Below are 27,941 nucleotides of genomic sequence, written 5' to 3'. Positions count from 1 at the left end.
ATGAGTGCACAGCTAGGATCCCTCCGTTCAGCAGCAGCAAAAGCAGATCCATCGGGTGGCACCTCCTGTGAAACTGCACTCCCAGCATGGCTGAAGGGTAGGATCTGCTGTGTGCTGTCAAGGCAGCTTACGCCTTACACCCAACCCTCCAAAGCCCGAGCTGGTCTTGTTTTGCTGCAGTTTTAATCACAACCTTGTTGCTCCCTCCAAGGCTGCTATTTCACTTTCCAAAGTCCCCAGTTTTGTTCAGGCTCTGTTGTGACAGAGAAGATACTGTGCAACTACAGAACAGAGCATGTCAATATCTTTCACTCCTAATCAAGTATGTGAAGAGGGCCATAACCGTGCAGTGAAAAGACACATTTTCCCTTGCTGCTGCTTCACTAGTTCAGGGCTGGGGAGGGCTCAGCTGCATCCTTTCACTACCCCAGCGTGTTCCTACCACCAGCCCAGTCCCCTGCACCCCACCAATGGCATTACTTGCATCCTGAGGGAGCTGGGCTGGGTCTACACAGCTGTGAGACACAGGAATTTCTGTTTCTGCAAGGTTTTTTGTATGTATTCATTGCCAGGTTGTCTTCACATTAGTAAGAGTCTATCTCAACCCAGTCTCATGATGTAACTGAATTGCCCCAAAATCACTCTGAAGTGAGACGCCTCTCTTGCCTTTCATTTTCCCCACAGCAGCTCTGTCCACATTAGGACACACCTAGGTCTTAACCACCCCCACAATCACCACCATGTCCTAACCTAAAGGAAACCGCATCCAGTGAGCTGCAGCACAGGAGAAGGACATCAGCAGCACTGGGCTGCCACAACAGTCATGACAACCTAAACCCATGGCAAAGGAAGCACAAGGCACTTCACACTGCAGCACTTATCTGCATCGCATACAGTAGCAAGCACTGGAAATGACTGGTAACGTTCATGGCCAAATTTCCAAACAGATCTAGAAATGCTTTCAGCTACTTAACAGCACTGAGAGTGACTATTCAGGCTGCAATGTTCCATCACATGCTGACAGAGCTAAAGGAACATTTCTTCTAGAAAGCCACTAATGTCACAAACGTATGTAAAAACGGATACAAAGATGCTAACTCATAGCAGATGTTCATTTAATATCATTAACTGTAAAAATAACTCCACATTTCCTTGTGAAATATCAAGGAATGCTTCAAACGAATTGGAGAACTTCTGTTCAGAGTGACAAGTAGCCCTGGGAAGAGGTGGGGGGGAAGCGAGGAAGATAAGTCAGTGATAACAGTAATAGAAAAGGCTGGATTTGGAGACTAATTGTTATTCCTATGCCAGAAGGCAGCAAGTAGGCAAGTTGCAACAAACCAAGAAGGAACCTTGCATAAAACCAAAGCTTTACTCACAGAGATCTCCTGTTATGGCAGAACATACATAACCTCTCAACAAACTAAGTGGAGACCTGCTCACTCCTCTCTCTCCAGTTTAAAGCTGCACTCTATTCCCTTCCTCTTGCCAGCAGTTATTCTCCTGACCCCTTGATCAGACTCACAAAACCATCAGAAAACTAACTCAGCAAGAGAGCTACAATTTTCCTGCCAGCCTAGCATGCTGGCTCAGCTGACTAAGGGCAATCTCTTACAACTACACTATAGAGGCAAGAGGAGCATGCAGAGGAAGACAATCTTCTCCAGCAGCAGTAAGACACTTGCCATCATAAATATGTGAACAGGGAACTGCTCTGCAGTGGAAAGAGGAAGAAAGAGCAAAGGAGGCAATGCTTGCTACAGCAAGTAGGATGGTTAAGTGAATAGGAAGTAAAAATGGTGATAGTCGTAACACATCAAGGACAATATCATTGGCAACTATCTGCCCCTTGACTGCTACATAGTTAACTGTGCCACACAGCGATGGCAAGGGGAACAGTGTGGAAACAAAGCCCACAGCACCATTTTATGGTTGATTCCTGACTGAAGTACTCTGGATTACTCCATTTTAAATATTCTATGATTTGCCACTGTGCTGAGGTTTCCCACCTTGCACTAATCAGAGTTCAAATTTCCTTTTCTGTATAGAAACTCCTAGGGAAGTCAACCAACTGACATTTAAGGCTAGAACCGCCATCATCAGTAAACACAGGGCAGAAACAAGGCACTTCCCAGTAATGCCCAAGCTAATAAATGGAGTACAATAGGCATCTTTGAAAAATTCTGACCTGACAAAGCACATTTTTGCATATAATAGCAGCAATTCAAGCTACTTTGAAAGCATAAGGATACTACATCTTGTTTTCTTGGTAATGCTGAGAGTATTGTTGAATATTTGTTTTGAGAATGAAGTATACATAGCAGAGTACATTTGCACAAAGGTGATAAAATCCATGTGGAACTGCAAATCAGTGCTTCAGAGAATGTCACTTCAAGATAGGAATACACCTGATCAATGTGTTAGAGGAACTAATGAAAGAGCAGAGTCTAGGTTCTTGCTGCCCTGCCTATGCTTACCACTAAAACATTGAGATGATACGGACCATTAACCCAGCAAGAGCCCAGGTGATTTTCTGCGACCTTAGCAAACTGAGTCATTGCACAAGTGCTAGAGTCAAGAAGGGAGAACGACCACACAGCTGGGAACAAAATCTCCCAGTCACATCAGCCTAGCTCAGCTTCTTGCAAAACCACACCCATAGGTTTTAGTACCCAGCTCCTAGTTTCATTGAAGATGGTCACCACAGTAACTGAGGAGATGTCTTGATTATTTTTAAATTATTCTGCGAATTAAACATTTCACATTAGGCATTAGTTTCTCATACTGAATACTAAGATATTCTGACCTTAAATTAATCCAAGTAGTTCAATAAGTTCAATTAAAAGTTACAATGCTCAATAACACAACAGGCCTGAACTTCCATATATAAAGGCCAAGTATAAAGTATGCTTTCATTTACTTACCTTTTTGCTTCTTCTAAGTGGCACAGATACTCATAAGCAATGTTCTGACGCCTCCTCTCATCCATTTCCTCTGCTGAAAGCCTTTCGTCGTCCATAATAGCTGCAAACAGAAACCCATATCAAGTTACACGTGAGTCAGAGGTGATTGTGAGAGCAAATTTACTCAGAAACCAGGCAAATTACTCCAGAAAAGACATTAAAACAGCCAGCCCTCCTCCTCAAAAGAGGCCTTTTATAGCAAGGTGCACAAAGATACTTAGAAGAAGATGCTGCTCTCTGTGCAGTGAACTCCTCAAATTTCAGTTGTTCAAAACCAAGTGTGAACTGCTCTTTGTCACTGCCTGGTTTGCGGGCAAGATGAAGCATAAACATGTAGGACTGAGACTGGGAGCTCATAGAGTTTCAGCTTACACATCCTCAGAGAAGACTGAGGACTCCCACATGCAAACTCAAAGCAAGGGACCAACGGAGCAGCTCAGTGATAAGCTGAACCTCAGTTGCAGAGATGAAGACAATGGACTGCCTCAAAAACAACTTGGGAATGAGCTGCAATTTCAGCAACCGGTGAGACTGCAGGCAGAGCTGCCTCACAGTGTTGGGGATGGTGAGAGCTGTAATTGAACCAACAAGTTGTGGTATTCACACCCAACTTACTGCTGCAACCACATCACCTCCCACAAAGGGACCCTCCCAGCCTCTTAAGGATGACAGTGCACATCTCCAGCTGCAAACAATCATTATTAGCATCTACTACCCCATGACTGGTCTCCCTTTCTTTGTAGAGTACAGAGGGCCTCTGGGAGCAAATCTGCAGTTCTTTCAGGTGCTTCTAGCAATGAATCTGAAGGACTATACAGTAGTGTTGACTTCTGGCTGAGTTTGTCACAACACATGAAGCTTTAGGAAAGAGACTTCAGCATAAGCCAGTTACCAAAATTACACCCTATTTGTGCTAACGACTGCCAAAAGAGCTGGCTCTGCCCTCTCATGTTTCTCAGCTGTATACTCCCATCACCTTTTGAGGTACAGAGCAATCCCGTGGCTACATCAGTGAACCAGAACAAGGGTTAGCCCTTGCTGAAGAGTGATGGCTATGAAGAGACCCTCTTCCGGGAAGATCAGGTTCCTTATCTGAGCCCCTGTGCACCTGTGGGCACACTGGCACAGGCTCATGGGAGGAAAGGGAAATGCAGGGCTGGGCTAGCCGTTTTCTGCAGCATCACATGAGCCAGTCAGTTAGCAAAGAACATCAAGATATATCCTCCAAAACCCAAACCAAAACTCAGGTCTCTCCTCCTCACACAGACACACTTCAGTTCAACTGCCACACAGACTGCGCATGCTACAAGCAAGTTTTCAGCATTTTCCCTGTGCAGCTCTCTCATGTAGTGGTAGTGGGTAAACACCTTGAGGCAGCTGACACAGGCAACTCAACAGGCACTATAACAAAGCAAGAAGCTGGGCTTTAGAGGCACATGCATACATTGAAAGCTGTACCTCTAAAACAACACCATAGAAGTGATCCCACAGGCATTTACTGAGGATACCAAAACTACACTACTCACCCACGTTTTGCACTGATGCTACTACCACACACTTGTTAATGTATCATATATCTTCCTTAAGCTTTGTAGTTTCAGTTTTACTCACCACAAGCATTAAAACAGCTCATCTTCCTCTGCTTTTAAGATGGCTCTTCCTGATCATCCAGAAGTATCATACACTGATAAAACAAATACTTGTCTTACTCTAAGTCACTTTTAAGTCTGGTAGCTCCAATAAGCATGACTCACTTGAAAATGAGCTCTCAGTTACTGTAATCACATCATCACCTGTTATGAACCAAAACAGTTTGGAAGCAAATACAAGATGCAGATGGTAGCACATTCATTATAGCAAACTGGCCATGAAGGCTGCTCTGCTGCTGCTCTTGCCCGTGCTTTTACTGGCATATCCAGGACAGGCTGCTCCTACTCACCAATACAGTTCCTCTGCTGCACAGAGGTCCTAGCTCCACAGAGCAAGGCAGAAGCATTGATTAGCCACCACAGTGAAATTTAACATGTCACTATTGCTCCTAACACTGAGCTCTAGGTCCACTTTTCAAACATCATACCTTACTCTCAAGCAATGAGAGCTCCACAGACTAAAAACAGGCGCAACCAGAGGAGCCCAGCTGACCACCCTATAGTGGGCTATGGCCCAGTCATCCAGGACAGTGCAGCCAATATCCCACCAAGCCTTGCTCCCCTGGACACAGTTTCAATGCCCTGCTCCTCTTAGCTCATTAAACAGCTATTTATAGCTGCTCTCCAGGCACAACTCACCACGGCTATAAGCCAAACAGTGAAAAAAGACAGCTTCCATCTGACAGTAAGAGTAAGAAAACCACACAACCCATTTGATAAGCATCAGTCTAGGAATTCAGGTGAATAACACTTATGCTTTACAATCTAGTCCTGGATCTACACATCCATAGGTGCCTCCCATCCTCAACAAGGAATCCTAGATCAAGCAGTCCCGGCCACCCTCAGATCCCTCATTAAAATCATTTGCAAAGACTGACTCAGAGGGTAGATGAAGTAGTTGACAGATACCGTGGGTTTGTAATAGTTTGGCTTAGGAAACCCTCTGATAATGAGGGAAAAGGGCAAGAGGCAAGAACACGTACCTTGTAGACACTGAGAAGTGAAAAATCCAAATCCTTTCTAGAAAAGATACTGCATCAGCAGATCACAGGTAGGAAATCCACTTCCTTTGCTGCTAGAGCCAAAGTGTCTGATCTGTTTCTAGGCTGAATATCCAAGCACTGAAAAGGCAGAGCACAAGGAGTGCCAACACCTACAGTGTTTACACTGGGAGGAGACTCTTGCAACCCGAGTTTCTGATAAGACCAATTACATGCTTTTCCCCTCCACTACATACTGGCTTCAAAGCAAGAGTGCGATCACATCAAATAAGCAGTTACAGGCACTTTTAGAAATAGCAATGACAACCTACAGGATAGGTGTAGTCCCAGGACTGAGCTGCAGAAGAAACTACTTTGAAGACTTTGGAAATTGTGGGTCCTTGAAGTCTAGCCTGCTATAACATTTTTTGGCAAATGCTTCAGCCTTTGACTAGAACCCATATATAACTTTCCATGGCTTCAGACAAAAGCCCTATGAGTGTATTCATCAATCCAGCCACACCAAGTTCAACACACAAAACCTTGGTTTGAAGACGGACAGCTCACTCTTTCTGCCTAACAGGGCAATTATTAGTCAGAAAATCGGGAAGATTGATAAAAGAATAAACATATTTCTGCTATATCAGTAACTTCTTGATAGTGCTCAGCTCACAAGGGAAGTGTGGTGATGAAGGATGTTATAGGGCAGAGTTAAACAGGGTTGAGCTACACCTACAGGCCTCCAGCCCACTGGTAAGGCCTGGTAGGATCCAGGCTGAAAAATGTTGCTGATGAAAAGATCCAAATACTGCAGAACAAGGCACATGCATGCTACATATGAGCCATACAGAAAAAAAGGCTAAAATAATATCTGAGACAATTCAATTTGACTTTTGATTTGGAATTAGGATGAAAAAATAAAAATAGTCTCCCTAAAAGAAAACGTTAAGAATATTTTTGTCCTACTTAATTGCACTAATAAATATGCCAGCATAGTTAGCCTAAAAGCTCCCCATTTCAACTAATTTTAGGTGTTGGCACCTCTTAGCCAACACTCAATACATACTAAGCATATGTCCTAAGACACCATGTTGCCTCATCATAGATATTCCTTCATAGAAAACCACTAAAGGAAGAATGTGTAGGAAACTCTCCATGGTGCAGTGAGAAACATTAAATCTTAAACCACCACACCTAATTTTGCACAAATATGAGAACAGACTATTCTGGCACTCAGTATGATGCAACAATAATTGACTAAGCAAATTCTTCCTACAATTGATTAAATGGATTAAATGTGATTAAAGTCACATTCTACTAGCAACTTCCTACATATTCCCAATCCATGTAATTCTCACTAAGATAAGGTGTGCTCAGGGAGTGTGTTACCAGACACTGCTCATGAATTGAGAGACCTGAGCATCTTACATCAGCTGACATATTGTACTTATATCCATTTGTCTTGTGTCACCCTCATGGAAGCAGCATAAGAGCAGGCAGGGCTGTAGTTAGGAATAGTGGACATTCAGGATTTGATTATGGATTATACAGTCTTTCTGATACACCCTGATCCAAGGCAGCCTCTCAAGTTTTTGGCAAAAACTTGAGCTCTATCAGCTGCTGATCACAGGGCTGCCAACTCAACACAAGGCATTCTATGTGCCCACTCAACACTGCGCAAGCAGCCTTTACCGACTGTGACTTGGATATAGCAGACAACATGAAGGCATTTTGACCTTCTGGATTTGAGCAAGTTTTCAGGAATAAGACCACCTCTTCTGAAGGTGTAATACAATTACTAAAACCAGGTGCACAAGACCTATTGAAGCCATGCCCTTAGTAACATTGTCTGGAAAGAGATTCCAGGGTTCACATTCACATAAGATAGACTCAGTCCACACAAGAATTTTAGCAGCAACTGTATGTAAATGTTGCCCAAGTTCAGAGTTAACTTTCTTATCACAACCATTGCAAGGATTTGGGAGGTCCCAGGATCACAAAGACAATCCACAATACTAAGCTTACCAGGTCTCTCCCATTAGTATGTTTACACTAGAGATGACTTTAAATAAGGGGTTTTACAGGTCTAATTTGCAACAGTTTTCAAGTGAGCCCATAGATCCATGGATCATATTTTTAAATCAAGGTACACTTGAAGCCTCTGTAAGAAAACCAAGGAGGATGCTAAGGAAAAGTAATTTTGTTTTAATTTCTCCATGCAAATTTATGGAACACTTTCAAAGGCAAAATTCCAAGTTATTCAGAGATCATTCCCCAGAAAAGCAGTTTTTGTTATCTTGAAAAAACTAAGGATGGACCTCCCCTCCCCTCTGCAAAACATACAGCAGCATCTAAGGATTCCTCATCATTCATTTGCTCTCAGACACATGGCTACCTGTAATAGTTTAAGAACAGCATGTGGCTGCTTCTAGCAGGCAGATACTTCAATAAGATGTTTTTATGGACATACCAAAAGACTTATACTGAAGAAGGCAAAGAAAGGAACGGGGGCTTTCATTTCCCAGGGCCAACCCCCCTCAATTTCCTGTCATCAGGAACTTTTTCCCATGGAAAGTGAGACATGAGCAAAGAGGAGGCTCTTTTGGCACCACAACAGGGAAGCTCAATACACAGAGGACAGAACAAAATCCTCTTACGGTGACAGAAAAGTTTGTAAAGTTACGATTGAGGGAGAAGAAAGGCACATCAACAACTATGGTAAAATGCTCAAATAAAAGTTTTTCAGAGTATTTAAATTAAACCTTAGCTGAAACACATTTGGCAGTCTCAGCAGTGTGCGGTCTTGGCCATGCAGAAGGCAAGGCAAAGCAGTGCTCCAGTTCACTGGTGAGAAATTCAGCAAATCCTGCCTATCCCCCCTCACATCTTCCTGCTTTCTACATCCACAATCCCACACCCCCATTATTACCACACTGAAAAGCATTTGACAGAGACATGCTGTAATAGTTGAAAACACAAAAACAAAAGCTAAGCCCCTCTAGCACAAAAACTGACTGAGGCAATAGCCAGCCCCAGTGAAAGCCGAGCTGGGTACAACAGGCTCTAGGCAGCATCCCATTTATGTCCGCCTGTACCAAGAAGACGAGCTATGAATGTGAAGCGTTTGCCAGCACACTTCAGTGCTGTAGTCTCAAGAAAAAGCTAGTTGCATTTTAGATTATCAAGGTGACTTAAAACCTCAGATTATATGGCAGCACACTTTGTCCTAGAGGGAAAGAGGGCAATAAATTCAGTGCTATATTTTATGCCCGGTAAAATTTGTACCTCCAGGTACTCATTACCTGAAGAGTGTCTGCCCTGCATGGCAGTTCAGCTCCACAGTCATTCCTAGGCTGTGGAGGAACTGCTACTGCAGCATCACAGCATCAGCTAACTGCTGTAACCAGAGCAAGTTTCCATGGACATGCTCTAAGCCATGGTAGCCAGGCTGGCTACCCTAGATGCTTTTACCTGCAGTCAGGCAGGAGCTTACAGCACTGCCAGTCAGCTGGAAAATACGTGAACAGGATTGTGTATATAGATACCAGAAAAATCCACCTCAAAGTTAGAGGCAGGAGGAGTTCCTTTCCAAACGTCTACTCCTGATGCAGACTCACAGGTACCTAAAGCAACAGCTTATTAAATATGCAGAAGAAAATATGCCATCTTTAATTATGTGAACAGAGATAACAGACTACTAAGAAAAAAATGGCTTTACACCAAACACATTACAAGTGTTTCACTAAGGTTTTTAGTACTTACAGGTCTGTTATGCTGGAAGACATTTATCTTTGAATGAAAAATTCAAAGCTCCTATCAAAACAGCTTCTCACAGACTTCCTCTGTCAAAAAGCACAGTCATATGCAGCTAGTGCATATCCCACAAGAGTAAAACCAGATGGCCTGACCCTTTTTCTCTGACTTCGGTTAAGGGAATTCAGTCCACCCCCTGAATATCTGCTCCAAGAAAGAGCCCTGGACAAAGGCAAACACTGCACTCAAAACCCACCACAGCTCTGACCTTGAAAGGCAGATTCGCTTGAGATAGCAGTCCAAGATACTTTACTAAATAATAAGGCTCTTCAAAATGACACTTTTTATATATCTTTCCAACACTGAACTACTCTCTTCCTCTTTTAACAATGCCTGTGTCTCCTAATCTGGTTATTACTTGGTCCAAACATGAAGGCTTAAGATATTCATTCAGAAATACACAGTCTTCTGGCTATCAGACATTTGCTCTCAAGAATCACACAGGTTTCATAAGGCCATTGTTCTGGACTCAATCTCACAGCCAGACACTGTGCGAACAGAGAAAATAAGTAAAAGGACACCCTGACATAAAATTCAGAATGTTTGGTAAAGCAGCCTTCGCCCTGAGCTTTCTTATAGAGCTTCAATCCTGTGTATTTATTCTCTCAAGTACGCCTCCACCCATTTCCTAGAAAAAGGTCTTTTTTCAGTCTTATGTATCTGCCACCACAAGTCCCACCACATTCATTTACAGAGACAGAGCAGAATTACAATACAAGGAACTTAGAACTATCATACCAAGGGGATGGGTGATGCAACAGCAACCACGGCCCATGCTCCTGGTGTCAAAATTGTGTCAAAATTGCTTGATTTCAGTCTGTCAAGTGCCAACAATGGCAGAAGGCCGCAGGATTCCTCAGACAGGTCTCAAAAGACTTGAATGCACATAAAATTTGGAAAAAGTCTTATTTAACCACACAGACAAGATACTGATGGTATTCAGCAAGTAACCACATGCACTGCCAGAATGTTCAACGTTCATTTTTCTGCTTATTGGTATAAATATCCTTCACTTTGCTTTTAAACCTCAGGCTTTCTACAGTACTACTAAGCAAGACTTTAGTAAAAGCAACACATTAAAAAATATTGAGTAGTTCTGACATTATCTTATCATATAACAATACCAGAGCACAGCCGTAACTTTTCTAGTAGTCCTTTAACCTTGTGCAGAAAAAATACAAATAGCAAAAATAATAAATGGTTTGTTTTATCATAACTTCAGTTTCTGTATGTTTGGAAGAACAAGGAAACAGAGTAATGGTGTTGAAGGAAGCGTATGAAAGTATGAAAGTTCAGTTAGCTTTATGTATCACCATCTACATTTAGAAACATGAAGCGCTATGTATCAGCCTACTGCCCAACAACTTCCACCTACGTTTAACTGCCAGTCTCACTGTTTCCAACAATACTTCATGTAATTCCTGAATAAAATTTTAATTGTATCTTTGCATAGTTTGCTAGCTGGTCACTTCAAGGTGCAACAGGTTTCCAGAAGATTCAGGTGCTTACAGAACACTTTTAAATTTCCAGTTCCTTTCAATGGGCTACCTAGTTGACCTTAACACTCTTTGGAATAAACCCTCTGTCTATATTTCTGAAAAAGCCTAACGAAACACTCATTGTTGGATCCTAAAGAGAAAGTGAACACCAACAAGTTCTTTCTTTCCCTTGCATGCCATTGTATCTCCACTCGGGTAGTCCAAAAGCCATTAACATGGCCAAGCTTGAAGGCAGCTTGGAAAAGGCTACACTGCTAAGTAGACTGTCTGGTTGTAATTCTCACAGCAAAAAAATGACATTTTTCATATGGGCTTTAAAAAAGGCAGCTTTTTTGAAAAGGCTAGTCAGTTAGACTAGCACATCACTGGAGACCCAAGGCATTCAAAATAATATTGCACATTCCAGCAGGAATTTCCAACAGGCTTTCCTTCTTCAGAGGTTAATTCATAAGGAAATAAACAGTAGAGCATGAAAGGTTTCTCTGTCAGCTTTATGTTCACTGCTTTCTTAAATGAAGAACTTATGATCTGAATTCCATGTATTTTGACACATTTACCATTTTGCACTGTTAATTTCACTGGAATAACTTTAACATGTTTGCTTTTTATTAGCAATATATATTAACAATCTTCAATAAAAGAGCCAAGATTTTACCATATGGATTCCATTTCCTTACATTCTACCTACTATGACCTCAGTTCAACTTAACACAATCAGAATTTACATGAAATAATGAAAAGTATAGTTTAATATTACCAGGCTAGTAAAATATACAGCTATGAAAGACACAGAAAAATGTTAGTGTATAAAACATGCCTCAGTATCAATCCTGTACTTGGATTTAGTCAGAAAAAATGTAGTCTTTGCCTACACATGCCATGCAATTTATTTCTAGCATTTGAAAGATTATATTTCATCTTTTTCTGAAAAGAAATGCAGGTATATCAGAAATCAAATGCATATGCACACCTACATAGAAGGAGCTACTTGTGGAGTGCAAAATCCTTTGAAAATCACCCAAAAAGGGTGAAAAGCCAATCTGAAAGGCATTCATCCCTATGCAAAGAGAAGGAACCATATTCACAAGTTCACAGTAACCGAAGACATGCCTCCAGCCTTCTGCTAAAACCCAAAGGCAACTCTATAAGCAAGTCTCACCACCACTACCTGTGGCCAGAACCCCACCCGTAAGCATTTTTAGATCTCGTATGGAGCAGAAATCCACTGCAGGAGAGTGGAAGAACAGGAAAGAGGAGCTGGAGACCATCCACAGGAAGGGCAGGGCACTGATTGAATTCACCATGGTGGCAGCAGGAAACCCAAATTCAGGTTTGTCCACCCCTCATCTGTACGCACAAGTTGAGAGTTGACCCACAGCTCTATCGCACTCCTACCACTGCCAGTTTAGACATACTGTTGTACAAACAGCACTCAAGATCACCCTAATTCGGTTGTTTGAAACTTCTTAGCCACCACACAGAGCCATAATAAAATACTAGGCTTACTACGGCAAAGGGGAAAACTAAGGACTGAAGTAGCTAAGCATGTTGGACAAGACCCATTGATGTTTCAGCAAAATGCAAACTAATTGAAGTCTACAAGGAGGAGCACACCACTAAAGGTATTGGTCACTGTCATTCTCCAACAGAAATTGAAAAGATTGATGGCCACTTAAACAACAGCCAATTAAGATAACACCCTGCAACTGCTGCACAGCTCTGAAAGGAGCTCTATAAAATCTGAAACATTGCATCTTGAAGAAAAAATGTGCTGCAAACACAAGCATATGAATAAAAAAGTATGCATGCCATGAGGTTTGCAGCCTTACTTGAACACATTTCCCTCTGACTGCCTTGCTTTTCATTCCTAAGTAATTGTTACAGTCAGTGTCCTTGAAGTTTGTAATTCAAATCCTTTGATTCACAGGTACAATAGCTTTTTTTAATCTTAATGGGGAGAAAAAAACTTAGACATTAGGGATAATACAGCTGAAAATATAATTTATACCTACAGACCTGTAGAATGAGATGGGATAATTTTAATACAAAAATTGGCTTAGAATTCAGAACAATGCAAGGAAATGATAAATGATGCAGAACATCAACATACAGGTATGGTAAGTTTAGGTGATAAGCCGGACCTCAGGCACCCAGAGGCAAAGACTGAACAGAACCATGGGTGTTCCTGCCCTCCCTCTGACACTCACAGCTCACCTGGGAAGGCAGCTGAGCTGCTTCTGAAATAACTCCCAGAGCCGCTGTGCACCCTACAACCTCTTTGCCTTGCTGACTGTGACAGTTCACACAGATACAGAAAGGCAGTGGGGTAGAGATACACCTTTTTCGATCCTGCTTCACAGTTGAGATGCCACCTTCTTGCAGGAAGCCTACAAACTCAGTGTACCCACGCAGGTAGCCAGGACAGGGGCAGTCCCATGTCAGCAATGACCTCAGTTATTACTTGAAGCCTGCTGCCTCCGCAGCAGATGCAGGTGCTTGCAGGTATGGGAGCTGGGAACTCCAGGGTAACCTCCTCCCACCCAGTACCCCCTGCTAGGTTGCTTTGAGAGCACAAGGCGCACGCAGGCAGATGTTGCTTGCAGTACAATTGCCAGCCTTCTTTCTGGACAACTCCAGCCCTTATTTCTCATTTACATAAATACCCAGTAATATGAATTACTTTTTCCTTCATAATCAGGACTTAGAACTGTAGGAGAGAACAAAAGCACAAAAGATTTAAGCGTCTAATCACAGGCATTTGAGCAAGGTTTGAAAAGAACAGACAAAACCCCACCCTTTCACTCAGTACATCTGTACCTAAATACTGAGTCAAAACTGCACAAAACCCCACCCTTTCACTCAGTACATCTGTACCTAAATACCGAGTCAAAACTGCACCAAGGGGCAAGGACACATCTACCATTGTACATATTCAAAATCACCAGATGTGGAGTGAGCCAGATGCTCCTCTTAACTTATCAGTAAGCCAAGTCCTTTCATTTCCAGAACAAGACACTGACAGCTGCACTCAAGGTAAGTTTTCACCCAAATTGTGCACTCACAAGTTTGTAAGTATAACTGTATTAGTTCTACCAAGTTAGCATTTATTTGTCAAACCCATTCTGAAAAGCTTAATTTTTCAGGTTAGTTGCTTGTGTCTACTTCAGACTCCAAAAACTAAAGGTTGGATTAATGCAGCAAGTACTGACCACAGGACAGCCTCTTCTCTGCGTTGAACCCATTTCCACTAATAAAAGCACCACAGGACAACATTAAATATCCATCATGAACAAAGTATCAGAAGCATATCAGAAGCCTTGTGTAAACATCTAAAACAAGCATTCAGCTTAAAATAGCAATACAAAGACCACTAAAATAAAGGAGCATACCTAGCTTTCACTGTAATGACAACCATAGTACAAGCAACACACAGACTTAATATCAAACTAAGCTATGTGTTTGCAAGTTTCAAAGTCTCTACCCAACAAGGAAATTCACATCCTCAAGACTGAGCATTGACTTTTATTATCTTTGGCATAGTTCCAATCAGTTTCCTTTGTTGAAGCACTACTTCAAAAATCAAGACTTTTGTCCCAACTTGTAATGGTTCTTCCCCCAAGCTTTGCCCACGCTGTATTGGTCAGTCTCCTTATAATAAGGCATTTACAGCTGCTACATGGAGCAGAGAGTCTGAAAAAATTAGTTACTTCATTAGTAGTATCTTGCTTAGGTGAGTCATTCCTGTTCTATAAGGAAACTATTTCTTTCGAGACCCACTAGCACAGCAAACCTTGTTCATCAGCAATACTTCTGCTTCACTTGGCCTGCACATTAAAGGCTGTTAAGAGCAAACTCGAGTAAAATTCTTCTCCCCAACTGGTAACAGTTTTCATTCAAACTTTCAACTTCCAAGAAAGCCTGTACTTTATAACTCGAGGAAATTAAATTGAAACAATTTGATTTGATAAAATTTGCACCTCAAATGTGCCCATGACACTAGTGCAAGCTAATTCTGCTACAGCTATACTAGCCTCAAAACGTTGACTGCTCAAGGTAGATAGCTGGTTCCAAGTGCCATCTGCAATGAATCCATAGGCCATGGCCAAACAGCAAAAGCTTCTCCACCAGCACACACAGAAGGCAGGGAACGAGAGGGATTAATAATGAATGGAAGCTTGCAAGGGCAAGAACTAACAGGAAGAAGCAGCCTCCCCCGACGCCTGAGGTGCCCTGCTCTAACTGCTTCATTGCTCTGCAGACTAAGGAGGAAACACCAGTCACATCCGGAGAGATGCTACAGCAGAGTAAGGCAGCCTGATCTGCTCCCTAGATAACCAGCACAACTAACAAAAGGTGATGGGTGGTAGTAGTAGTAGACTTGAGAGGCAGAGGTGCCTATTTGCCAAACCAACCTACTCTTTAGAGAGATGTGCTGCTAAACAGTGCCTCATATTAGGGATGTCACCAAGAGGGTACCAAGCCTTGTTCAGCCCATTGACTACTATCCACTGCTGCTGTTTCACATAGGCACCAGTGATACAGCCAGGAATAGTCTGAGGGGTATAAGAATGATCAAAGAGCTCTGGGAGCAGCAGTAAGGGAGTCCGGATTGCAGGCATACTTGTTATCAATCCTCCTGGTAAAAGGGATGAGGTTTGAAAGGGCCAGTCAAGTCTGGCAAATTAACAAATGGTTACAGGACTGGTGCTCCTGCCAGGGGGTTGGTTACTTAGACCATCGAACTCTTTGAGAAACCTGGTCTAATGATGAGGTCCATCTGTCAGCGAACGGGAAAAGCATTTTTGGTCACAGACTTACCAGTTTGGTGAAAAGGGCTTTAAACTAAAGTTGTCCAGAGAGAGGAACCTTAATCCATCCTACCAGTTTGATGCCAGTGCCAGCAAGCGGTACCCAGAGCCTGAAGGGTCAGAGGTTAGCAAGAGAGCACCTGAAGAGTGACACAAAGGATTTCCAGCCAGTTAGTAAGCTTCTCTGGGGCCCAAATTAACTGCTTCTATGCAAATGCACATAGTATAGGGAATAAACAAGAAGAGTCAGAGATGTGCACATGCCTGCAAGACACTGGCATCACAGAGACATGGTGGGACGGATCCTATGATTGGAGTCATGGAATGCAGGGATGCAGGATCTTCAGAAAAGACAGGCAGGGAAGATGAGCAGGAAGTGTTGCTCTCTATGTCAATCACCAGCTGGACTGCACGGACCTCCACCTGGGGATGGATGAGGAGCCAACCAAACAAGAGTTTACGGGTCAGGATTAAAGGGAGCATAGGGAGAGGTGACACAGTGTGATCTGCCTCAGGTCACCAGATCAGGAAGAGCTAGTGGATGAGGCTGTCTATAGACAAACAGGCACAGTCACAGTTTCACAAGCCCCATTCTCCTCAGGAAATTCAACCACCCCAATATCTGTTGGAGGGAAAACACAGCAGGGCACAAGTCATCCAGGAGGTCCCTGCTGTGCATTGATGATAACTTCCTTCTCCAATCTACAAAACAGCCGGTGAGGAGAGGTGTTATGTTGGACCTTGTTCTCATCAACAACAAAGGACTCAGGGAATGTGAAGCTCAAGGGAAGTCTTAGCTGCAGTGATTATGAAATGGCAGAGTTCAAGATCCTTAGGGCAGCAAGGAGGGTACACAGCAAACTCATTAGGTTGGATTTCAGGAGAGCAGACTTTGGCCTCTTCAGAGATCTGCTTGGTAGGGTACCATGGGTTAAAAGTCTGGAGGGAAGAGGGGCCCAAGAAAGCTGATTAACAGTTAAGGTTCACCTCCTCCAGTAAGCTCAGTAAAGCTTGCCTTCCCCAACAAAGAGGAAGTCAGGCAAAACCACCAGGAGGCCTGCATGAATGAACAAGGAAATCCTGGGCAAAATTAAACACAAAAAGGAAGCCTACAGAGGCTGGAAGCAAGGGCAAGGAGCCGGGGAGGAACACAGAAATCATCCATGTAGCCAGGGATCGGGTCAGGAAAGCTAAAACCTTGATAGAATTAAATCTGGCCAAGGATGTAAAGGACAACAAGAAAAGCTTCTATAGGGACATTGCAGATAAAAGGAAGACCAGGGAGAACATGGGCCCTCTTCAGAAAGAAGCAGGAGATCTCGTTATGCAAGATATGGAGAAGGCTGAGGTACTCAACTTTTTGCCTCAGTCTTCACCAGCAAGGAACACACCAGACCACTCAAGCTGCAGAAGGCAAAGGCAGGGACGGAGTGAATGAAGAACCATCCACTACTGTAGATCATGAGCAAGAGCATCTGAGAAACCTGAAGGTGCACAATTCCATAGGACCTGATGAAATGCATCTGTGGATCCTGAGGAAAGCAGTGGATGAAGTTGCTAAGCAACTATATTTAATATTTGAGGAGCTGTCGCAGTCCAGTGAAGTTCCAACTGACTGGAAAAGGGGAAACATAACTGTCATTTTTTAAAAAAGATCAAAAAGAAGACCCAGAAAACTATGGGCTGGTCCCAACAGGTGTGACAGCCCATAGTTTTCTGGGTCTTCTTGTCACACCTCTGTGCCTGGCAAGAATATGGAGCAGATCCTCCTGGCATGTGGAAAGACGTGGATCTAAGGCACATGGAAAAAAAGGAGGCAATTCATGATAATCAGCATAGCTTCACTAAGGGCAAATTGTGCCTGACCAATTTGGTGGCCTTCTACCATGTGGCTACAGTGTTGGCGGAGAAGGGGAGAGTAATTGATGTCATATATCCGGACCTGTACACAGAGTATTCACTGCCTGGCATGACACCCTTTTCTCTAAACTGGAGAGACATCGATTTGATGAGTGGACCACTCCGGGGATAACAAATTGGCGGGATGGTCACACTCAAAGGGTTGTGGTCAATAGCTCAATGTCTAAGTGGAAACTGCTGACAAGTGGCATTCCACAGGGGTCAGTGCTGGGACCAGTGTTGCTAATCATCTTTGTGGCAGACAGGGACAGTGGGATTGAAGGCTCCCTCAGCAAGTTTGCTGATGACGCCAAGCTGTGTGGTGTGGCTGACAGTTTAGAGGGAACACATGCCAAGCAGAGGGACATTGACAGGCCTGAGAGGTGGACCTATATGGATCTCATGTATTCCAACAAGGCCAAGTGAGAGGTCCTGCACCTGCATCAGGGCAACCCCAACCACAATTGCAAGCTGGGCACAAAATGGATTGAGAGTAGCCCTGAAGAAAGAAAAAGACTTGGGGGTTTTGGTGCATGAAAAGTTCAACATGAGCTGGCAAAGCTTGCTTGCAGTCCAGAAAGCCAACCATTTCCTGGGCTGCATCAAAAATGACCAGCAGGTCAAGGTGATTCTGTCCCTCTACTATGCTCTCGTGAGACCTCACCTAGACTCCTACATTCAGTTCCACAGTCCTCAGCACAAGAAAGATGTGTATCTGTTAGAGCAAGTAGGGCATGGAGGGCCATGAAGATGATCAGAGGGCTGGAGCACCTCCCATATAAGGACAGGCTGTGAAAGTTGGTCTTGTTTAGCCTAGAGAAGAGAAGGCTCCAAGGAAACCTTAGAGTAACCTTCCACTACTTAAAATATGGTCTACAGGAAAGATGAGGGGGGGCTATTTATCAGGGAGTGCAGTGATAAGACAACATATGAGGGGTTTAAGCTGAAAGAGGCGAGACTGAAATTAAATATTAGGAAGAAATTTCTTACTATGAGAGGGGTGAGGCATTGGCACAGGCTGCCCAGAAAAGTCATGGATGCCCCACCCTGGAGGTGTTCAAGGTCAGGTTGTATGAGATTTGGAGCAACTTGATCTAGTAGCATGTGTTCCTGCCCATAGCAGGGAAGCTGGAACTGGATGATCTTTAAGGTCCCTTCCAACCCAAACCATTTTATGGTAGTACGATTTCTTCATCCTCTTTGGCAGTCCACACAGGCTTGTCAATGGACATCATTTGCAGCCTAGAGAGGAGCAGCCTAGCAGTCAGCACCCTCCTGCGCTAGTTTTAGGAAAGAGTATACAGACAAATACTACAGAAATCTACTTCTGCTTTCACCTGAAGCCTCTGTAAATAAAATTAAAGAGCTCCATAAACGTTTCAGTGTTGGAGGGAAAAAAAAGGGGAAACTACTGAATGTTATTGCCATCGCTCAGTGTTGCAGGAAACACCAGCCCTTGTTTTGCCTGTTACTACCCACAATACCAAGAAATTTGATTCATTTTGTTCTAAAAACCTCACATTAGTGAGATCATCAGCAAAATCATGAGGTTTTAGTTCTCATGGTCTCTTAGAAGATAAAAATTGGAGAACAAGCAAAGAGCTTGCTTTATCTATACTAAAAGCTGTATATTTTTGGAAGCATTCTAATCCATTCATTAAACATCATTACCATAGTGAGAAGTGATGTAAATTCAAAGCAGCAGGCAGCCATGTCCAAGCTGCCTTCCAATCATCAGTAGCCAGCTGCCATACAAATTTAAATGGCAACCCAGGGCTGGTTCACCTCTCCTCTTCCACTAAATCACAGTGAAAAAAAAAAAAAAAAATCAGTGCTCTGCTGTGGTCTGAAAAGCAGTATTCAAAACAGCTTCTGAGCCCAAGTGTAGTGGAATCACGTTTACCGTGTGCCTAGTTCTGTAAAAACAGTTGACTATCTTTTCTTGGTACAAGTTCTGTCCCAGATTCATCTAAAGATAATTTCTTTTCTCCCCAGGACTCCTTCATGTTCCTTTTCATTTACACCACCACATAGCCATGCTGGTATTTCAATGCATTATTTATTCTGCTATTGTCTATTGAGAACATATGGAATTTAAGACTTGTTTACCACTAAGCACAGGCCAGCCAACTATTGACTGGGCAAATCAGTTAGGTTAAAAAAAATACAAGTCCCAGAAATAAGCTGCACATACCACAAGTCACATCTCATCCCTACAGTTTTGAGTCAAGAGTAATTTTATCAGAAGAAAGAGATAGGAAAAGCATCTTGAATCTTACTTTATGTACAGAAGGCATTTCTTTCTTGTTCAAGTAGTCTAGTAGTCATACAGCTTCTTACAATCTTCTTACTGTTGCAGCATTGTCTAGTGAACACTGCTGTGCCTTTCCTGACACTTTATAATACTACAGCACAAGAGATGAAATTCCCTCAAAATCATATCTGTAACTCAAAACTCCCTGTGCAGCAGGAGAGCTGAGAGCATCTCCAGCTCTGGCAGGCAGCAGGGCACTGGGGTGTCAGCAGAGGCACCCAGGGGAAGACCACAGTGATGCATGCTGTTCCTTCCTGTGTGCCTCATTCCACGCTCAAGTGCTGCCTACATTTTTTCTTGGCCCCACCACACACCTGCTTTCCAGATCTCTATGTGCAGCAGTAACACAACTTAAATTAAATCGACCTGCCATTCCCTCAACCAGTCTCATCCCTGCGCCAGCCACTACATTGTGTGGGCAGACCCGCTGATGGGTTCATGCCATGAGCCAGACCAGGGAGCTAATCCAGCCAAAAATAATCCTGTAGAGGCAGTCAAGGTTACTTCTTCCAGCAGCATGGCTGACTGAAAGCACACACAAAACCACAGCTTCAGGGTGCACTTCCAGAGCAATTTAAAAGCATTTAAATTCTGGCTGCCATAGCCCCACCTGGCCAGAAAGTCCCCCCTTCCTCAAACCAACCTGCACAGCTTCAAGATCTGCAGCCAGTGCCTGCAGAGGCCTGAAGTGACTGCAAATCCAGCAATGCAAATCAGCTCTGCAAGGACAGATTAGCTTCCTGACAGATTAGTAGGTCTCATATGAACATTGCCAAGAGGTGAAGACCACAGCAGCCTGGCAGAGCAGATGAAGAAATCTTGGGCACGTTTAGGTTGCTGAAACCTCACTAGTTGAAAGACTCTGCAAGCAAGGCAGGAGCTGGGATATCAATGTAATTAACAGCAGTTAAAAACCAGCAGATTATTTTATGACAGAAGATGACCCTAGATACAGGATCATGGTTTAGCAAAGTGTCCTTTAGTTTAAGCTGTCACGTTTCTAATCACATTAGCCAGACTATTAGACACAGATATCCCCCATACCTATTTATGATTCTCCAAAATACTTTTGAAACATCCCTTTAAAAATACAGATAAAACATTTACTGCCCAAGAGCTCAACGTTACAATTCCATGAAAAGGTAGTTATCCTAACGAAGCACATTTCTGCCAGAGTTTGGGCATTTTCTGTTCTAACTGTCCCTGGATTAATCTGTGCTGTACTCCTTGAAGATGTGAGGCTTCGATCCTGCAAACATAGCTACTGTACAGAGCAACTTTACAAATAAAGTAAAAGAGCAAGAGGATACCCTTAATTTTCAGGAGGAACAGCCAGTAGAGGATTGTTAGCATGCATGATTACTTATTTCCCAGACTTTGGAACCTGTTAAGAATCAGTTTAAATACTTTGCTAGTTGCCAGAAGAGCTTTTACTGCACTTTGAAAGAAGCAGGTCAGAGTCCACAGCCAAGGACTGGCAGAGACCACATCCTTCATTACCCACTTTAGTTGAAGCCACAGACTGCTTAGCCTGATACACTTAAGCCAAGAGAAGCACTTGGGATGAGGACTAGTTTCTGCCAGCTCTGGAGCCTGGCTGGCAGGCAGGGCAGGCACCACACCTTGAGGCAGTAAGTTCTTAGGGGCAGGCAGCAGTTTGCCAGCAATTATGAGTCAGAACTGCAAGGTGCTCCTTGAATCTGACTCCTGAAGAATTTATACCTGGCCAACCTCTTAATCTAGGCAGTAAGTGATAACAAAGGCCTGAGATAATTCCTCCAGGTGAGTGTTTCTTGCTATACTCATTTGGACAAAACAGTAATTTAACACTGAAATCAGCCACCAGCACAGGTTCTTAATAGCTGATTATTTGCTTACATATTTCAAAAAGTATTTAGGAGCTGTGTAGAATGTATATGAACACCACTCAGTTCAGTATCTCCCTTGATGAGTAGCAGGGAAGCTGATCCCTGAACTACATAATGCTTTTTTTTTCTGCTCCAAAGACCTCTGTGTGAAGACCATGGCCCCATATCCTCCCTTTCCTGCCACATGGTCCACCCTCAACGACCTACCAAGGCCTTTGGCCACCATACAGCATGCCACAGGCACTGCCCACCCACCATAGAACAGGGTGCCCTTGGCCAGTGCCACAGCAGCTGGCCAAACACAACTGGAGCCATGCCAGGGGCAAGGTTCTGGTCACCAGCACAAACCTGCCCCTGTGCCAGGTGTTTAGCAGCTCCCTTCTCCCCTAGTTGTGCAGTTAAGGCAGCATGTATCCTGCAGACAACCTTATTCAAGGCCCAGCTGGCTGATGAGGACAGCATTATTTTCCGAAGGCAAACGCAAGCAGCATGATGCAGAAAGTGCTGACCCCTGAATGAGACATGCAGACCCCAGTTCACGTCCCAGCCCATCTCATCAAAGACCAGCAAATGAAGTGCCTGCATCAGGCAACTCTTCCCTGCTAGCAACTCCTCCCCAAGGTGGGGGCAGTCAGCCTTGCCCACCCAGGTCATGCTCATTAGGCTATAGTGGGTACAGCTTCACCCTCATCCAGCATCTGCACTTTCATTCCACAACAGGCTGCAGTTCAAGGATACCTGTTCCGAAAACCCACTGAAACAGCCTGAACAAGTGAAGCAAACACAGCAGGTTAATAATTTCCTGCAAGGAGTGGGGCACAGGAGAGCACACTTGCTTATCATCCCACTGAAACATGACCCGCCACTCCTACATATCACTGCTGAGCATTTTTTTTTCCACCTTACATGTAAGACTATACCTAATAAATCATAGTCAGATTGAATCAGCAACAGTATCAAGCAAATCTTGAGCTAGAACTAACTACATATCTGAAATGCCACTCTCAGGAGAGCTGCAAATCTGCGTATTTCCTACTCTGTGCCTCATGCATTGAACTTGATCAGGCACACTCACACTTACTATAAATCCTGTTTCCAGTGCAATGTTAGTATTTCCTGTTTCAACGGTGTCCAAGTAGCTTTAAACATGCTGTAACATAGCTCTGTCCTTTCTTTACCAAAAGACTTCAGAGAAGATGAGTCTGCTTTGTACAAAAGCACACAGAGAACCACTCCTACCAAATGAATTGCACGCACTTGGTTAAACAAAGCAGTTAAACTTTTCAAGTTCTCATTCAGCAGTTTAATTATTAGCAACCTACAAAAGAGTGGAAGAGATAAACCGTGTATTTGGTTGCCAAATTACACCCATCAATAAAAAAAGAAAAATGTTCTCATAAGCCAAGCACTACAAGAAAGTATACACCCCAAAAAATAGATAGGCATAGCACACAGTTAAGCTTTGTTTTTAACCTTTAAAAACACATCCTATAGAACTTGTACCAAAAGTTTTTCTTCCCTATTTAATTGAAAAAATACCTATTTGTTTCTCTAAGCTTAATCAACACGCAGACAAATTTGTAGCTTCTGAAGTCAAATGCTTTTCAAAAAGTCAGTGCTTTGAAAGTTTTCACATTCTGACAAAGTAAGAAGCTAGGTTTTCACTTCAGGTTTTCCCTGTCTGTCTCCCTCACACAGGCTTATGCTGCTAACTTATTTCATCTCCTAACTCTTGGTGCCAAACAGAAGCAGTCCTGGAAGCCAGGACCAGGAGCACAACCAACGCCCTCATCACTGGATACCAAAGTTGACTTTCCCTGATACTTGCCCATCTGTCCAGTGAAGCTGGCTTTCCAGCTTTGGCAGGAAAGACGAAAACTTCTTTAGCTTCTTATCTCCAACAGACATGTTTGATAATGCTGAGGCATCTAGTTTCTCTCTCACTTTGCATACAGAGACCTGGGGCATATGTTAGTTCTGCTACTCTGAGCACAGAATGCCTGAAATCCTTTGCAAATCCAGACACTTACAGCCTCAGTCATTGTAGCTTTATGACATTCTTGGAAGTGTGGTGAAGTCATTCAGACATTTCTTACAAAACTTAAGTACATGTTTCTGCACACAGGTTTCAGGAAAACCTAGCTATAAAGGACCCGGAAGTGTTAGAAAAGAAGGCCTTCTATAGTACGTACCATTGACTCATTTGCTATCTTCCTGTGCTCAAAACTTCACATTTAATCTTTGTGGCACATCCATGACTTAAAACTTTTCCCTCTTCACAATCTTCAACAGCACTGAGCACTTCTATAATAAAAATTACTCATATCTCAAGTTGTAATACAAGTCCCAATTCTCTGCTGTTCTGTGAACCTCTAATTCTGATTGTTCTGGGATTGAGAAATAAACCAAGCAACAGCTGTAGCTAGACTGGAAATCAGCTGCACAAATCGAGTTGCAATGTGCCCGTTAACAGTTTCTGCTGCATAAGCTGCTTCCTTGTAGTTGTATGATCTCACTTGAGCTGGTGCTCGCCATGAATATCTGAAAGACTCAACTGAGCACCAGCAGAAACCTCGTCTGTGTCTTTAAGCTGTTAACAGCATACAGATTTGGAGGCAGCTTTTGATTATCAGTCCAGGAAGCCACATGTGTTTGGCCCTAACGGGGTAAGAAGACTCAAACTTTTCTCTGAGCTCCTATTTCTCCCATGAATAGTGTCCATTCCGAACTAGCACTCACCCAGAGAGGCACTCTCTTTTTTGGTTTCATTCAGCTATTTCCCAGCTTTTGAAGAAGAAAACATTCAACTCTTAGGATTTTTCACAGATGTGTTTGAGTTACTATATCAGCAAAACTTATAATACAAAACCAGTTTTTAAGTTAGGATATGTCCCTGCTGGTTACTTACTTGGTGCTGCAAGGTCTTATGCCCAGAGACAATTTCCCCCCACCAGCGGTACTTACAAGACTACAAAAAGTAACAAGATTTGCATATGCTTTTCCCTCTAGTCATCAACATGAAATGCAACCACACACCAGTCCATATATTTCCTAGCGAAGAATTATCATAGTAACGTGCCAGCTTTCTCCAGAGCAGCACACAAACTCTGCCAGGTGCCTGAAGCCAAAGTCAAAAGTCCAAGTTAAGTTAAATGTTTAAAATAGTACTAGGTTGCTAAAACAAGAAGTCTTAGCAATTTGATAGCCTAACTTGGACAGCTTACTAACTCTTCTAGGAAAGCCAGCACAGATGTTGTGTTCAACATACAGAACTGTTTACCAGTGATCTAAAGCGCAGTTTTATTTATACAAAAAACCTACAACTTGTGATGGACATCGCAAGAGCTCAGATAATGCTGGTGTTACGCTTTCTAGTTAGAAAGCTTTTCTGTTTGGTTTTTTTGGTGGTTTTGGGGTTTTTTTTCCTGGCTTTTTAAGATGCTGCTTCTCTCCTTCTCCCAAAATAGCAGGCAAATACAGTGTAGATAAAGCATGTTTGTTTTTTCTAGACACAGGCTAAAAAAAACCAAACATGCACCCATATTTGTGATATTGTCACTACAGACAATGCTGTGGTCAGCAGGAGCTCTTTAATGTATTTTAAAAAAAATTATAGGCATTAGCCTGCAATATCTGAGGAGCCTTCACCCAGTCCCTTGAAAGGACTGCTATATGAAATGTTACAGCAGCAAGAAAAAAGGTCCATCCTAAAAAACAGAGGATGTAGGGCGATAAAGCAGCCACAGCCTCTCATTCGTGGATGGTCAAATTAGCAACTAGAGCCTAAGCAAACATGCAGCATCAATTAGAGGGGAAGAAGCATCAGAAAAGTCGAGAAGGACATTCTCATCCATTCCTGTCCACACCTTGGGACAGAAGATCAAACACCTGGAGAGTGGTTACAACTCAAAACACCAAGTTCTGTCTGGTCACCACAGCAAAAAGCTGGCAATATTGTAGCAAAGCATAAATATTGACAAGACAGATCATATGTTCAAATATATATATTCAGCACCCATACTGTGGTCATTCTTTCCTGAAAATAAATAGGGCCTGAGGCTCTCAAAAATACTCTGAATAATTCTGGCAATAAGGTGAATGATTCTCAGCACCCTTGCAGGAACCAAGGCACAAAGGACAAGACATTTCCTTTCAGCCGAGGCTTCATTTTTTACCATACTGGACTTTATGGCAGACTAGCAAGTAGCAGGTATCCAAACTCACATGTTCTGGTACCATCCGGACCAGATCTGCACAAGAAATCCCTTGTTGTGTGGGGGGCTGGATGGGCACACTATATACATTTGGGGAGCTTCCACAAATTCAGACAAAGTGGTGCTGGAGCACCATGCAGCACACTACCTGGACACTGCCCTACCACACGGCACAGCAAGCCAAGGTGCTTGAGAGTCGGCTTCACAAGCCAAATAGTCACCATTGTTAACACACCAGTGAGTGTGCGTTCTCATCCACCTATTAGCTCAGACAAAAAAATTAAGCCTACAGGCAGGCATTGATAGAGGATAAAGCTCAAGAAGGGCAGAGCATCCTCTGAACTTAAAGTCTCACTGCTGAACACCACGTTTTCTGCCTATCCTGAGTGGAAGTGAGGTGAATCCTAAGACCATCAAAGAGTGTTGTGATTCTGTCAAACAAGACGTTTCAGTACTGGTTTTAAACAAAGCTGCTCTGGCTGGGAAGCAGCTCATCAGACCACAGGATGCCAAGGTTGCTGTAAGCTTTGCAAATAATTTGCATGTTCACATTTTGCAATGCCTGAAGTATCAGAGGTGTTTCTTAGAGGGATGGCAAAGCCAAGGGCTTGCAGTCCTCTGCCCAAAGGAGCCAGGAGAAAGCACAGCCCGGTGCAGGGCTCCCGCACAGCACAGCGATGCTGAAAGAGCTCTGCAGCAGAAGGGGGGAAGTGCTTCAGGGCTTTTCGTAAATACAGGTTTGGGAAACAGACCTCCTCTGAAAAGAGATGCCTGGTACCTTCGTTGCTTCTAGCCTCACCCCAGTTAAAATTTTGAAGTTCTAATCCAAAACTATAAAATTAGAAAGCAAGTATTCAATTTTATAATCTGAAATTCCGGTGTGATAATCCAAAGGTTACAAAGTTACAACCCGAAGCTATAGACACAATCCGAAGTTACAGAGTCACAACCCAAGGCGACACCGGTAACACCAAGCTATAAAGTTAAACCCCACAGCTCCAGCTTTAACGTAAAACTCTCAGGTCGCAATGCAGAATTACAGCAATAATCCACTCAGAAAGTTTCAGGACAAAACCCAGACCTCTGAAAACCTGTTCACAACCCACCCGGGCTCGCTGCGAACAAACCTAACGAAGCCGGAGCGCTGCGCGCCGCGGTGGTTTGATTTTCCCCTCCAGCCCCTTCTTTAATATCAAACCGAGAAAGCGGGCGAGGGAGCGGGATAAAAAAACCCCAAAGGCCTGAAGCATCCCCCCCTGACCCCACTCACAGCCGTAATGGGGCCGCTGCAGGGGCGCCAGCTCCTCATGGTGCATCCTGCCGCCTGGAGGAACGGCGCCGGCTGCCGCCCCCCCTTCTTATGCGCGGCCGCGGCCCCGCTGATTCGCTGCCGCCCGCCCCGCGCCCGCCCCGGGCGGCTCCGCGCAGAGCAGCGAGAGCCGGGCAGCACGGGGGGAGGGGGAACAAAGGGGAGAGGGGGGATCCGCCTGGGGAAAATGGGGAAGGAAGAAGGGAAGGAAGAAGGGAAGGGAAGGGAAGGAAGAAGGGAAGGGAAGGAAGAAGGGAAGGGAAGGAAGAAGGGAAGGGAAGGGAAGGGAAGGGAAGGGAAGGGAAGGGAAGGGAAGGGAAGGGAAGGGAAGGGAAGGGAAGGGAAGGGAAGGGAAGGGAAGGGAAGGGAAGGGAAGGGAAGGGAGAAAGGAAAGAAGGCAAGGAAAGGAAGAAGGGAGAGAAGAAAAAAGGAAGGAAAGAAGAAAGGAAGAAGGAAGGGAAGAAGGAAAGAAAGGAAAGAAGGAAAGGAAAGGAAAGGAAAGGAAAGGAAAGGAAAGGAAAGGAAAGGAAAGGAAAGGAAAGGAAAGGAAGAAGGGAGAGAAGAAAAAAGGAAGGAAAAGAAGGAAGAAGGAAGGGAAGAAGGAAAGAAAGGAAAAGGAAAGGAA

The 27,941-nt window shown here is 43.6% G+C and overlaps 1 protein-coding gene across 4 annotated transcripts in view; it reads right to left on the bottom strand.

The window, feature by feature from the left end:
* IQGAP2 (IQ motif containing GTPase activating protein 2) overlaps positions 1–27,395 on the bottom strand; it is a 130,972-nt gene extending 103,577 nt beyond the window's left edge. For all 4 annotated transcript variants that reach the window (XM_054053820.1, XM_054053823.1, XM_054053821.1 and 1 more), the window contains exons 1-2: positions 27,278–27,395; positions 2,925–3,024 (exon numbers count right to left, since the gene is read on the bottom strand). In XM_054053820.1, coding sequence (XP_053909795.1) covers positions 2,925–3,024; positions 27,278–27,323 — 146 coding nt within the window. In that variant the 5' untranslated portion in view covers positions 27,324–27,395. The remainder of the gene's footprint in view (positions 1–2,924; positions 3,025–27,277) is intronic.
* Positions 27,396–27,941: the final 546 nt, after the last annotated feature.

This window comes from Cuculus canorus, chromosome Z, assembly GCF_017976375.1.
Source record: "Cuculus canorus isolate bCucCan1 chromosome Z, bCucCan1.pri, whole genome shotgun sequence".
Classification (NCBI taxonomy): Eukaryota; Metazoa; Chordata; class Aves; order Cuculiformes; family Cuculidae; genus Cuculus; species Cuculus canorus.
The sequence above is the reverse complement of the archived record's forward strand: the minus strand, read 5'-3'. Positions and strand labels throughout refer to the sequence as shown.